Here is a 14,507-nt window from a genome sequence, read left to right on the forward strand (position 1 = left end):
TCTGATCAGATCCTTCCCCCTTCCTTTAATATGCCAAAGGGAAAGACGTTATAGGGAGTCTGCCCAGTAACGGGTAATAGTCATTATAATGGGAACGTAGGAGATACGATAACAGGACCATGGAAAGGGTAATGTTAGGATCACTGACTGGTAAGAACAAGTAATGTAAGTATTATATCACAATACACAGAGTATGAAAAAATTCACTAAAACTATTAAATATTAATATAATACAATATTGATTGAGGTCACATTTGAAGGAAACCCCTTTGTGGGAAACAGATTTCATGCATAAAAATACCACAAATAATGTAACATTTTCTAAGATCAATACAGTTTCTATAACAATTAATGATTATTAAAAAATCTTTCATTAAGAAGACTTAGGGGGTTATGCACTAAGCAGTGATAAGTGGGTTTTCTGGGTGCTATGCACAAAACAGTGATAAGTGGGTTTTCTGGGTGCTATGCACAAAGCAGTGATAAGTGCTTTTAAGTGAGATAAATGCCATTATAGCTTGATACTGCCTGCTGTGAGATTCACAAAGCAGTGATAACAGTGCAGTATCGTGCTATAATGGCATTTATCTCACTTAAAAGACTTATCACTGCTTTGTGAATCTCACAGAAGGCTGTATCACGCTATAATGGCTTTTATCTCACTTAAAAGCACTTATCACTGCTTAGTGCATAACCCCCATAGGTTTCAATGCTGTTTTGGAGCATAGAGAGATATTTTCCACGTGTGTGTGTTGGCATCTGAAGGAAACCAGGAGGCCCCAGTAATATAAGGACACGTTATTGGAACGTGTTATACAGAATACAAAGCGCTAATACAAGTACAGGATCAACTTCACAATGTCCTGTGTGCCTGACGTGTAATAAGGATAAAATGCAAGATTGTATCATTTATTTCCACTCAAACTGTCAGTCATACTCAGTACTTCCCAGGAGGTCTGAGTGCTCAAGGAGCGGACTCATATCTTCCACCTATCATACTACAAAGAATACTTCCCCCTATCATACTACAAAGAATACTTCCATCTATCATACTACAAAGAATACTTCCATCTATAATACTACAAAGAATACTTCCACCTCTCATACTACAAAGAATACTTCCATCTATCATACTACAAAGAATACTTCCATCTATAATACTACAAAGAATACTTCCACCTATCATACTACAAAGAATACTTCCATCTATAATACTACAAAGAATACTTCCACCTATCATACTACAAAGAATACTTCCACCTCTCATTCTACAAAGAATACTTCCACCTCTCATACTACAAAGAATACTTCCACCTATCATACTACAAAGAATACTTCCATCTATCATACTACAAAGAATACTTCCACCTCTCATTCTACAAAGAATACTTCCACCTATTATACTACAAAGAATACTTCCATCTATCATACTACAAAGAATACTTCCACCTCTCATTCTACAAAGAATACTTCCACCTCTCAAACTACAAAGAATTCTTCCACCTATCATACTACAAAGAATACTTCCACCTCACATACTACAAAGAATACTTCCATCTATCATACTACAAAGAATACTTCCACCTATCATACTACAAAGAATACTTCCAACTATCATACTACAAAGAATACTTCCACCTATCATACTACAAAGAATACTTCCAACTATCATACTACAAAGAATACTTCCACCTATCATACTACAAACAATACTTCCATCTATCATACTACAAAGAATACTTCCACCTATCATACTACAAAGAATACTTCCACCTATCATACTACAAAGAATACTTCCACCTATCATACTACAAAGAATACTTCCACCTATAATACTACAAAGAATACTTCCACGTCTCATACTACAAAGAATACTTCCACCTATCAAACAACAAAGAATACTACCACCTATCATACTACAAAGAATACTTCCACCTATCATACTACAAAGAATACTTCCACCTATCATACTACAAAGAATACTTCCACCTATCATACTACAAAGAATACTTCCACCTATCATACTACAAAGAATACTTCCACCTTTAATACTACAAAGAATACTTCCACGTCTCATACTACAAAGAATACTTCCACCTATCATACAACAAAGAATACTTCCACCTATTATACTACAAAGAATACTTCTATCATACTACAAAGAATACTTCCATCTATCATACTACAAAGAATACTTCCACCTATCATACTACAAAGAATACTTCCAACTATCATACTACAAAGAATACTTCCACCTATCATACTACAAAGAATACTTCCAACTATCATACTACAAAGAATACTTCCACCTATCATACTACAAACAATACTTCCATCTATCATACTAGAAAGAATACTTCCACCTATCATACTACAAAGAATACTTCCACCTATCATACTACAAAGAATACTTCCACCTATCATACTACAAAGAATACTTCCACCTATAATACTACAAAGAATACTTCCACGTCTCATACTACAAAGAATACTTCCACCTATCAAACAACAAAGAATACTACCACCTATCATACTACAAAGAATACTTCCACCTATCATACTACAAAGAATACTTCCACCTATCATACTACAAAGAATACTTCCACCTATCATACTACAAAGAATACTTCCACCTATCATACTACAAAGAATACTTCCACCTTTAATACTACAAAGAATACTTCCACGTCTCATACTACAAAGAATACTTCCACCTATCATACAACAAAGAATACTTCCACCTATTATACTACAAAGAATACTTCTATCATACTACAAAGAATACTTCCACGTCTCATACTGCAAAGAATACTTCCATCTATCATACTACAAAGAATACTTCCACCTCTCATACTACAAAGAATACTTCCACGTCTCATACTACAAAGAATACTTCCACCTATCATACTACAAAGAATACTTCCACCTATCATACAACAAAGAATACTTCCACCTATCATACTACAAAGAATACTTCCACCTATCATACAACAAAGAATACTTCCACCTATCATACTACAAAGAATACTTCCACCTATCATACTACAAAGAATACTTCCACCTATCATACTACAAAGAATACTTCCATGATGTACATTGTTGATTCCATCAAGATACAGTTTTACAAAATGTCCCCTTCCCCTTCTTCTCAATCTTGGGTCCCAGAGTATATTGACGTAAAGTATATAAGTGTTTCCAAATAAGAGACATGATGGAAATCCTGCTATATTTCATTTGCTTCAGTATATCACACACAAGATGGCGGCACACAGGTTTAGGTGCAAAAAAGGTTTGCTGAGACTTGACTCCATGCTTGTAGCAGAACAAATAACATTTGGGGACACAGCCCCTTCCTCAGATAATTAGTAGCAATTATCTGAGGAAGGGGCTGTGTCCCTGAAACGTTATTTGCTCTGCTACAAGCATGAAGTCACGTGTCAGCAATCTTTTATGCACCTAAACCTGTGTGCCGCCATCTTGTGTGTGACATACTGGGTGTGTGCCCTCAGTTTGAACATTGGGGCTTGGGTGGGTTAGCCAGCACCAGGACTTCTACACTGTTTACCTTTTTGTCAATTGGTGTGCCTCTACCTATCTATATACGGCTATTTTATTTGCTTTGTTTTGGGAGAATGTGATAAAATTCTGAATATTCTATTTGCTGTATATCTTACAGTTGAAGCATTAAATGAAACTTCATGTGAAGGTGACAATCTGCCCGAGGATACAATGACTCCCTGTGACCTCGCCTACAGAGCCGGATATATCTCAGGAGCATTGGGAGTTATCTGAAGAAGAGGAGATGTATTTGTTGAAAATCATTGATGTACCAAACAAACTCAAATATAAACATTATAATCCATATTTACTAAGCGATGTCACTCCATAAGATAGCACTGCTTAGGTAATATGCCCCTTTATAATCCATTCAGGTAATTAGGCTGTAAGGGGTCTTCCAGCTGCTAATGTGTAATGGAGTAGCATGTCTTAGTAGACATGGCCATACGTGTATAGAGTACGCAGACTAATAAGGATGTTATAAAGGTTCTCACTGTCACCCTGATAATTACAGGGCTTCTTATAAACAGGATCCCCCTGAAGGTAAGATATCCCCCCAAGGAGAAAGATAAATGATTGCAGCAAACATGTAGGGGCTAGTGCTGCAGTTACATTAAGGGGCAGAAGGAGGGAGATACGGAAGAATATACACGGTATAAAGAGATATTCAGGAGGAGCGCAAAGTAACACCGTATCTGTGTAAGTGTCTGTTTCTCACCTGTCACCTAATACAATGTATTTATGGTTAATACCACCCTGAGAGGCCCCCACCTCATGTCCCTACCCCCATATTGTACTACCTTGATGTATATGTTAGCACCTGATCTGTTTAAGTGTCTGTTTCTCACCTGTCCGCCTGATACAATTACTCAAACTTCCCCAAACCACTTGATTACCCCAAATGTATAGGATGAAGTTAAAAAATGGAGTCACCAAAGCACAAACGGTTACTTACAATGAATCTTTATTGAGTGGTACCACAAACTCAGCTATCATTGTCGCGTAAAATATGGACACAACGGTGAGAGGAGAAAGGCCGGGAGAGGAGAACGTCTGTGTCACAGAGGAGAAGGGAATCCTGGGGACGGTGAGAATAACTGGTAGATAACTTGCCACAATGAATATATATGAAAGGAGCATCACAGGAACGTATGCCATTATAGTTTCCATCTCTACCACCCAAGTGTTTGGGATAGAAAAGTTCAGAAGAGGTACAATATCACAGTAGTAACGATCAATTATCATGGATCCCCAAAACAGAGCCTGATACCTGTATATGAAAATCACTGCAATCCATGGTGTTAAAAATCCTAAAACCCATGGCCTGATATCACAAATGTCCACATATCGGTCATAGGACGTCACTGTAAGAAGAGAGCGTTCTTCACCACTTAATGTTCTGTAGAGGTAAAACTGTGAGATGTTATCAATAACAGATATGGAGCCTCCACATCTCCCTGTGACATGTAGCATGTTAGGGACAATACTTGTGGCAAGTATCATGTCAGATGTGGACAAACTTCTAAGAAAGAAGTAGATGGGAGAGTGTAGCTGGTGCCCCGATGGCACTAATGCAGTGATCAGGAAATGTCCATATACTGTCACAAAGTGACTCACAAGGGACAGGCAGAAGAGAATGGTCTTCAGGCTGTGACATCTCTGGGATCCCAGAAGCTGGAGCTCTGTGACTGTAGCCAGGTTCTCCCCATCACACATCGCCTGATGGTATAAAGGGGATACGTCCTTTATAGTGCGTAATATACTGTTATTGTTACATCTCACATAGAAACAAACAAACTATATTACTACAGGTAGGTACAATATAGGGGGGTGGGGTATTTATCAAAGTTTCCAGGTAGCAAAACTGGTGAAGAAAGTGTCCCAAACAAACAGTCCCTTAGTAAATCCCATTAAATATAGTGATGCTGCTGGCTTTGATGCAATTTACATAGTTACATAGTAGATAAGGTTGAAAAAAGACCTAGGTCCATCAAGTTCAACATATGCTAAATTTAGACAACAGATACTTTATCCTATATCTATACTTACTTATTTATCCAGAGGAAGGCAAACAAACAAACCCCAGAGTCATATCATTCAATGATATCTCATAAGGGGAAAAATAAATTCCTTCCTGACTCCAAGAATTGGCAATCAGATTAATCCCTGGATCAATATCCTTCCCATGTATACTTATTTGGTACAGTATATCCCTGTATACCTTTCCTATCTAAAAAGATGTCCAACCTTTTTTTTGAACAAATCTATTGTATCTGCCATCACAGTCTCCATGGGTAATGAATTCCACATTTTAACTGCCCTTACTGTAAAGAACCCTTTCCTTTGTTGCTGGTGAAATCTCCTTTCCTCCAACCTTAAGGAATGGCCCTGAGTCCTTTGTACTGCCCTGTGATGAATAGTTCTTTTGAAAGCTCCTTGTATTGTCCCCGAATATATTTGTATATAGTTATCATATCCCCTCTTAGACGCCTCTTTTCTAATGTGAATAAATTTAATTTAGCTAGCCTCTCCTCATAAATTAGATTGTCCATCCCCTTTATTAATTTGGTGGCTCTTCTCTACTCTCTCTAGTTCCATAATGTCTTTTCTAAGGAGTGGTGCCCAAAATTGTACTCCATATTCAAGGTGTGGTCATACTAATGCTTTATAATGGGGCATAAGTATGTTTACTTCCCTTCCATCCATTGTCCGTTTGATGCAAGATAAGATATTGTTTGCCTTTGCAGCTACTGCATGACTTTGGGCACTATTGCTAAGAGACTGCTATCTACAAGCACTCCTAAATTAACTCCATCAAGGATTCCCCCAATATATCTCCATTTAATTTGTAAGTCGCCTTTTTATTCTTGCATCCCAAATGCATAACCTTACATTTATCTGTATTAAACCTCATCTGCATTTACTTGCCCAAGTTTCCAGTCTCTCCGAGTCCTTCTGAAGAGAAATTACATCCTGCTCTGATTCTATTACCTTACACAATTTAGTATCATCAGCAAAGATGGAGACTTTGCTCTCGATCCCAACCTCAAGGTCATTAATAAACAAGTTAAAAAGCAGATGCATTTGAATTACTAATTTGTATTTTTCATATTGTTGCCATCCAAACATACGTGGTTACTGTACATTTAACTTTAATACTAACATAAACATTTGGTTTCAGTAATAATCTAGGTGGGACCGTTCTAATAAGTACAAAGCTCAGAGAAATATATATTGTAATGTATTATACCATAAAGTGTATTACAGATCTGTACATGTTATGACTTTATGTAGTGTTGCAGTATAAGATACGTTGAATCTAGCAAACACTACATTACATGTTAATTTTGATACATGTATGATCAAAAATGATCATATCAAATGTATCATATTTTACAATTTAAACAAACCCAAGGACGTGCTTGAAACCCCAGATAAATATTCATATATGTTCCATATAAATAATGTGTTACCCAGTGTTTTCATACCTTCTATGTAAAAAGTATAGCTAGATGCATTTTATACACCAATCTGAAGTGATGCAGAATATAGAGACTATTGTTAATATTAACATTTTTACTTGTAATATTTTCCAGATCTTTAGCCTGAAAAATCATTTCCTGAACCTACGCAGAACAATGTGCGCTGATCTTGGGAGCCCCCATATTATATGGTGTTTAATACAATATACTGAGAATGGATTGTGCCATCATGGACTCCGGGGGACAGGGATAAAGCCAGCTGAGGCCATCTTCATCCCTCTAATAAGGCTTCTATATGTGGTGCTATATGCAACAAGGTATTGTCCTTTGAACAACACAGTAATATGTGAAATTAATAGCATTATACCCCCACCTGCTGCATTACAAACACGGAGATAACCTATGAACGTCTGGCTGCCCATTTCCCATCTCACATATTGTTTAGAGAACTCGGGGGCACCAGGAAAAGCAATTCTGTTATGTAACCCTCACCTCTTATTAAATAAATCTCACACTCTTCCTATTCTTGTTAATTTACCTCAATCACAGCACGGTCACAGAGTCACCAAGCATCTCACTTAATGGCACTAACTCCCATCCAGAGCCAGGACATGGTGTTCTTCTGGAGAGGAGAAAATGCTTGGCGTTTCCATTGGCAAAACAGAGAATTGATGGTGAAAATGTGGGATTTCTTAGAAACTTTTAGCCCTTAAAAGCTCTGCCAACTGGTTCTCTGGGAATAATACATTTTGGTAAAACAAAACAAAAAAGGATAATGTATTTTGGAAAGTTTTGCACATGTGTGTGTACAACCTCCAGCACTGAGTAGAATATCTTAACTTACCACAATCCCACGTCGGTGATACAGGACAGCAGAGGTTACCGTTCAAAAGTTTCAAATTTCAGTCCTAATGTGTGGCAGATTTCCCCACAATGCTGGAACAATGTCCCCCGGGAAGAGTAGAGGAAATGAGACAATGTTACAGGAAGCCTTTAGTTGGTCGGTGTAACGGCCGGGTCTTCTGCTCCTATATGGAGAATGGTGGAAATGCTCACAGGGCTCACGTATTTATATTCTCTTATTACAGTGTAGAGATACAGTATGGGACCACGTGGATCTCTGCACTGAATCCCATCATGGCCAATTACAGGGGAATCCATAGGTACATTTGTACGGAGTTGTTATCCTCACGATGATTAACTCATATGAGATTTTCACTTTGATTAACCCCCTGATAAAACTGACAAACCAATTGTAATAATAATACAAACATTTCATCATCTGTGTTGGAAAAGTTTTGTTATGTTAATATTAATTTAAACCTTATGGGGTATTGTGGCCATTCTGGGACATTCAAAGGGATCGGACCAAATATTGTAATTCCAATAATCCTTTATACTATTATAAACAGGAAGCACTATATAGTGGGGGTAAGTATCTACACACTGATGATGCACACATCAGGCTTTATATGTACGATGAGTATTTACAGTATACACTAATTAAGAACATGCTGCTCTATATAGTTATAGAGAGTATCTCTACCCAATGCTAATGAACATACTGTGTTATATAACGATAATTTCCCTCTCTTTGGGGCTGAGCACATAACTCATTAAACATGTCCGTGTCATTGGGTCACTTTAGTCCTATGTGGGACTGGCCCATTTAATACTTTCATTGGGATTAGGTCACTTGGGTGAATCTTTAACCCATTCACAATATTACTATTACAGACTTCCTATTCCTTATACTACGTGCTTCTGTATACTGGTCCTCCCTCTATACTAGCTTACTCTATTCTCTGTGCAATATCTCATTATTATCCCTGTCCGCGAACTTGGCATGTGACCCCGTTTAAGTCTTTGCTTCTGCCTCACTGTTCCGGCCACTGAGATTCACTCCTGTAACAGCTCTCCTTTATATGACCCTCTGACAGTCACTTCGCTCGTACAGGGAGCTGACCCTTTAATCAGTGGAACATTTAGCATAAATAGGTCACTTTGCTTCACGTAGTCGGGACTCTCTAGCTGGCCTATCCCCACGGCTCCCCCAAATTTGGCGAGGCCAAGGAAGACATAGATCTCTACCTCCGGTCTTTTGAAAAGATCTGCCATCTCCTTCAGCTCCCCGAGGTTGATTTGCTGAAGTTCCAGTTACCCCGGCTGAGCGTGGAGACGGCTGAGGCATTACCGGGAGATTGACATTGAGGAGACCGGTGAGGTTATCATATAAGCTGCAGTTTGAGTGTCTGCAGAGAGGGCTCGAAGACACACACATCGAGATTGTGAACCACATGATCCGTTACCTGAAGCAGTGGGTTGTCGGCAACAAGGCTTTTATTGTAAAGGAACTGCAGGATCTGTTCATTAAGGAGCTTTTCCTGCTGAGATGTGTACCGGGGTACAAAGGTTGGTCCTCGACTGCAAGCCTGCCACTGCCAAGTGAGCAGTCTACATGGCCGATTGGTTTCTTCTGGCTCACCACTACCCATGCCAATAATTGCGTATGTGGGGGGTCCAATGTGCCATACACCATCTGTAGCCAGCGCAGCCCACTGCAGGAGAGTGCCAATCCGGAGCACACCACCACCCTTATGGGTATGGCCCAGAGTGACATCTAGGTTATATACTTCCGACCTTAGACCGTGGGCTGTACCACCGTGGCCGGTCTGCTGGACAACATGGCAACTATGATCATTGTGAGCCCCCAGTTACAGGGAATGTTTCAGGTATAAATGGCTTGCCCAATGACATATTCTTGGCCAATGACCTAAGACGGCTTGTATGTTTTTACATTGCCCCGGTAACCCAAAGCCACACTCGAGCAGAGCGGGAGGCTTTTGCTGCCCCACCCCACAAAATCAGAGATGCTCCCAGGGTAACAGAGTAACCCCAACCTGGTGTGCCATGGGAGAACACAGAAGAAAACGAAGGAGAGCCCAACCTGGTTATCCCCCCATTCCTGATGGTGTGACTAGGGGTGTGGGAATGGAGAAGAGCTGCATTTTCTTGGAAGCCTGGCAGTCTTACCCGAGTTAAGTGTTCATGCGACAATGTGCTACTGAGTCTGCCTCTGAGCTCGGGGCAGATAGGCTCCTGTGAAAGCAAGGGCTCCTGTATAGGGAACAGATACCTGATACACAGGTGCCTGTTAGTTTATCATCCACCAGGCATAAGAGGCCCAACTTCTGTGCATGGCCCGTGAGACTCTGTTAGCAGCTCGCCTGACCCAGACGTTTTACTGGCAAGGAGTAGAACAGGTGGTGGCCACCTTCTGATGCACTGGTGACATTTTCCAGTGACTAGGCAGGCATGGACATCGAGTGAATGCACAGTTGAGGCCTCTTCCGGCGATTGGAGAACCCTTCCCCAACCCTTCCAGTGAGTTGCAATATTGTGGGGCACCTTATGATCCTGAGTCAGTCAGGGAAGAGGCACATCCTGACCACAGTAGATCCTCACCTATCAGGGGACGTAGTTCATGTCAGAACAGCTACAATGTGTCTGTGCTAAGTGCGGGGTTAAGCAACATCACACTTGCCCCTGCTATGCCCAGATGAACGGACTGAGTAAGTTGTCTGATGGCACCCTGAAGCAGATGCTAGGGGTGTCCATTGAAGGCAAAGGGAGAGACTCAGAGGCTAATGTACAGCACCTAGTCTTCTCCCCATTTGAGCTTCTGTACCGGTATGGGTAAATCTGTTCCTTGAGGGCTGAGAGGTGGATACCACCACAAGTGACACCTCAGTGGGTTAAGAATGTTATGCAGTTCAGCGAGCGGTTAGAGGATCTCATGTGTTTTGCACAGGATAACCTCAGGGCGTCTCAGAATAGGTAAAAGTGCTCATATTACCTGAATACCCATATCCAAGAGTTCATCACAGGCAGCAGATCTTGGTTCTGAAGTCCACCCACCAGATCAATAACTAGATAATACAGTGGGTCATCGACAATAACTATGTGGTAGCCCTAGACGAGGATCAGATTAGGTAACAGATCTACTACCTAAACATGCTCACAGCATATTATTCAATGTTTAGCTAAGCATCAGGAGATCAGGCCAGCCAGGCTTTGCCTGATCTACTTCGAGAAGCCCAGGAGGGGGTATATGTTGAGGAGGAGATAGGGACCCTGTTCACTGTTCCCCAACAGGCACAAGTGAGAGAGATATTAGCGGTGTACCAGGACCTGATTACGGTCAAGCTGAACAGGACCCACTTCTCTGATCATTCGGTCAAAACCAGCAATCAGTAGCTCCTCTGCAAAGCTTTCTATCAGGTTTCTGCTGAGGTACAACAAAGTATCAAGAAAGATACTGAATTAATTCTGATTCTAGGGGTAATCACCCTGAGTCCCTGGGCATCGCCAGTAGTCATGGTTCCCACAAAAGATGCAACCACCCCGTTCTCTGTGAACTAATGGCAGACCATAATTGATGTGTTCCTCATGCCCCACATGGATGAGCTCCTAGATGAGCTTACAGGGGCCAAGTACCTGATAAACCTTGGATCTCAGCCAGGGGTACTGGAAGATCCCCCTGATCCCAGAGGCGCAGAAAAAGTCAGCGCCGAGCACCCCACATGGCTTATACGAGTTCTCCCTAATGCCATTTTGGATGGTGTATGCTCTGGCCACTTTCCAGTGCCCTGTGATTAAGATGCTGAAAGGGAGGAAGGGGAATGCCAGAGCACATTTGGATAACCTGGAGGTGTCTAGATGGATGTTGGAAGAGCACCTGCTGCATGTAACTGTGGTACTAGACTGGATCAGGGAGGCTAAGTTGACCCGCAAAGCCACTGTGACAGGGTGAATGAACGTCACGAGCCATATACCTGGCAAACATATGTCTAAGTTTGCAGTGCAGCAGTGACGAGGTTAACTTTCAGTGGAGAAGGGCTGCTTAATGAGTTTGACCCAAGCTGCATAATCAAGGTGTTTAAAACCCCCAGGCTGGACACACATGCAAGCTAGCTGGTCAGGAGACAGGACTGAAAATACTGAAGAGATTACTGCTATAAGGTCTGTGTTGCAAAGTACATATGTGATGAACTGTCTGTGTCCTGCATGCAAAAGAGAAGCTGCCTTGTTTTCTAAGCTGAAGAGAAGCTATTTTGTTTTGTCTGCTAAAGAGAAGCTATTTTGTTTTGTCTGCTGAAGAAGAAGGGGAAGGGCAGTGGGAACAGCGCTAATGCAATTAATATAAAAAAATTAGTGCCAATTAAGCAACTAACATATTAGGAATACACCCTCAAATGTTGAAGTGGAGGCAGCCAGGAAAAAAATAGGTCACACAAACCAATATACACAGTAAAAACACATAAACCGGCGCCTCAAAGAAATAAAAATAATAGTCTGACCGAATATAGTCCAAAAAAAACTGGGATGAGTTCCAAGGAAGTATCTTCAATGTAGTCTCAAACAAACAAACATAAAGGACGACAACATAGAAGAAAAAAAGAGAAAAAGATCATAGTGCAACTAAAAACAAAAGATCACTGATAAGGTATGCAAGAAATGATAGCAGTTTAATACAATGAATAAAAATAAATATAAAAACAACAAACACTCGATTGTTGGGCAAGAAACACCTTGGTTGCCTGTTTTGCTTCCTGCTCATGTGCTGACTTGTGGGTGTGTGGACAGCTGTGGTTTTCGGCAGTGTGGAGCCTCAAGAGCGGTGCTTCCCAGCGGTGTGGAGCTTCCAGAGGTAGAGCTGTGCCATCTCCCTCCCAGGCTTTGGAGTGTAAAGTGACATTGTGCTACAGGCTTACATATATCAGCCTTGCTGTAAGTAGGGTTTTAATTTTAGCCCCACTGGATGCCATTGCTTTATAAGTGTTTCTTGCCCAACAATCAAGTGTTTGTTGTTTTTATATTTATTTTTATTCATTGTATTAAACTGCTATCTTATTTTGCATACCTTATCAGTGATCTTTTGTTTTTAGTTGTACTATGATCTTTTTCTCTTTTTTTTTCTTCTATGTTGTCGTCCTTTATGTTTGTTTGTTTGAGACTACATTGAAGATACTTCCTTGGAACTCATCCCAGCTTTTTTTGGACTATATTCGGTCAGACTATTATTTTTATTTCTTTGAGGCGCCGGTTTATGTGTTTTTACTGCTGAAGAATAAGCTATTTTCTTTTTGTCTGCTGATGAGAAGCTATTTTGTTTTTGTGTGCTGTATGTTTTAAGGCTCAATAAATAAGCCTTATCAAGGGAACACGCGTGTGTGGTTGCATGTACCCTGCAACAGCCACCACATGTTAGCTCAACATGGCCAAGGTCCTCTACGTAGGACACCGTGTGAGCAGAGGGCAGTTCAGGCCAGAGCCATTTAAAGTAGAGGTCATCCTCTGATAGCCGAGGATGGCTGACAACTATAGGAAGTTTCCCCCCAACCCCCCCTCCTGTTACAGTGCCCTAGCCAAGCCCTTTACTTACAATACGGAAAAGGCTCCCCCGAACTTTGACTTGGTCTCTGGAGTTATCATACCTGTCGTGGCAGCCCCCGATTGAAATTGGAGACCAGAACTTTTAACACATAAATTCCCAGATCCTTTGATTGAGCAAAACGTGAGATAAAATAAATTGTGATTTATTTACAGAATGAACATACACAGCTTGATCTACGAAATAGTACGAAATATTGATCAGTTTCATTTTGCCAGGTTACAACAGATCCAATGCTGATCAATCTTCCTGTAATTATACAGGTAAATAAGAATTTTAACCCAGGGAGTGTTAGGACCTGCTAACGGTCATGCCTTGCAGTGTCTAGCAGGCTTAAGATACTTTGGCCAAAGGATTGAATTAAATTACCCTTTTTCAAGAGAATATATAGGTTTTGCACTGTGTATTTTTGTCACATTGGAAGTAGCTTTGGGCCTCTTTGTCTGTTTTTTGTTGTATACATTTAGCCACGCCCACTAGCACGCCTTTGGACACTTATATACATATATATATACAGTATTATGTGTTAATGTTTGGGGTTTCTCAGAGCTTGTTGGTTATCTGTGTGTTTACTGTATTTGCTGTTGTTCAATTTAACAATTCCCTGAGTCTTATAGAGATCAACTTGCCATCCAAACAAGTCTGGTTTGGAAGTGGGAACGAATGATAAAAAACCCCTAATATAAAATAGCTGTCTCTGCCATGGTTAATGTGTGTGAGGAGAAGATTGCAAAGGAGGCCTGTCTGTAACAGGGAGGCCGTGTGCCGGCTATTGGTCTGATCCCTTTGTCAGGATTTGGGTTCTACTGTATGCGACGTAGGGTGTCTGGTGTGTTGGCTCTGGTTGGCTGGATCTATAACCGAGTTAGTGGGACGTGGCTGTTCAGATTGGGCTACGTCGGTGGAGTCAGAATCCCCTTTGCACCCTCGCTCGGTTGTACTCCTTCTAGGGGCATCTACTGGTCTATTGGGAAGGTAGTTAGAGGGCTCCTAAAAGCCAAGGGCCAGCCACA

At 40.8% G+C, this 14,507-nt stretch overlaps 1 protein-coding gene across 1 annotated transcript; it reads right to left on the reverse strand.

Moving 5' to 3' along the window:
• Positions 1-4,509: 4,509 nt before the first annotated feature.
• LOC142471120 (olfactory receptor 6J1-like) lies at positions 4,510-5,274 on the reverse strand. Its single transcript, XM_075577913.1, has one exon. The coding sequence runs from the start codon at positions 5,272-5,274 to the stop codon at positions 4,510-4,512; it is 765 nt and encodes a 254-aa protein (XP_075434028.1).
• Between the last annotated feature and the right edge of the window lie 9,233 nt (positions 5,275-14,507).

Source organism: Ascaphus truei, chromosome 20, assembly GCF_040206685.1.
Source record: "Ascaphus truei isolate aAscTru1 chromosome 20, aAscTru1.hap1, whole genome shotgun sequence".
NCBI lineage: Eukaryota > Metazoa > Chordata > Amphibia > Anura > Ascaphidae > Ascaphus > Ascaphus truei.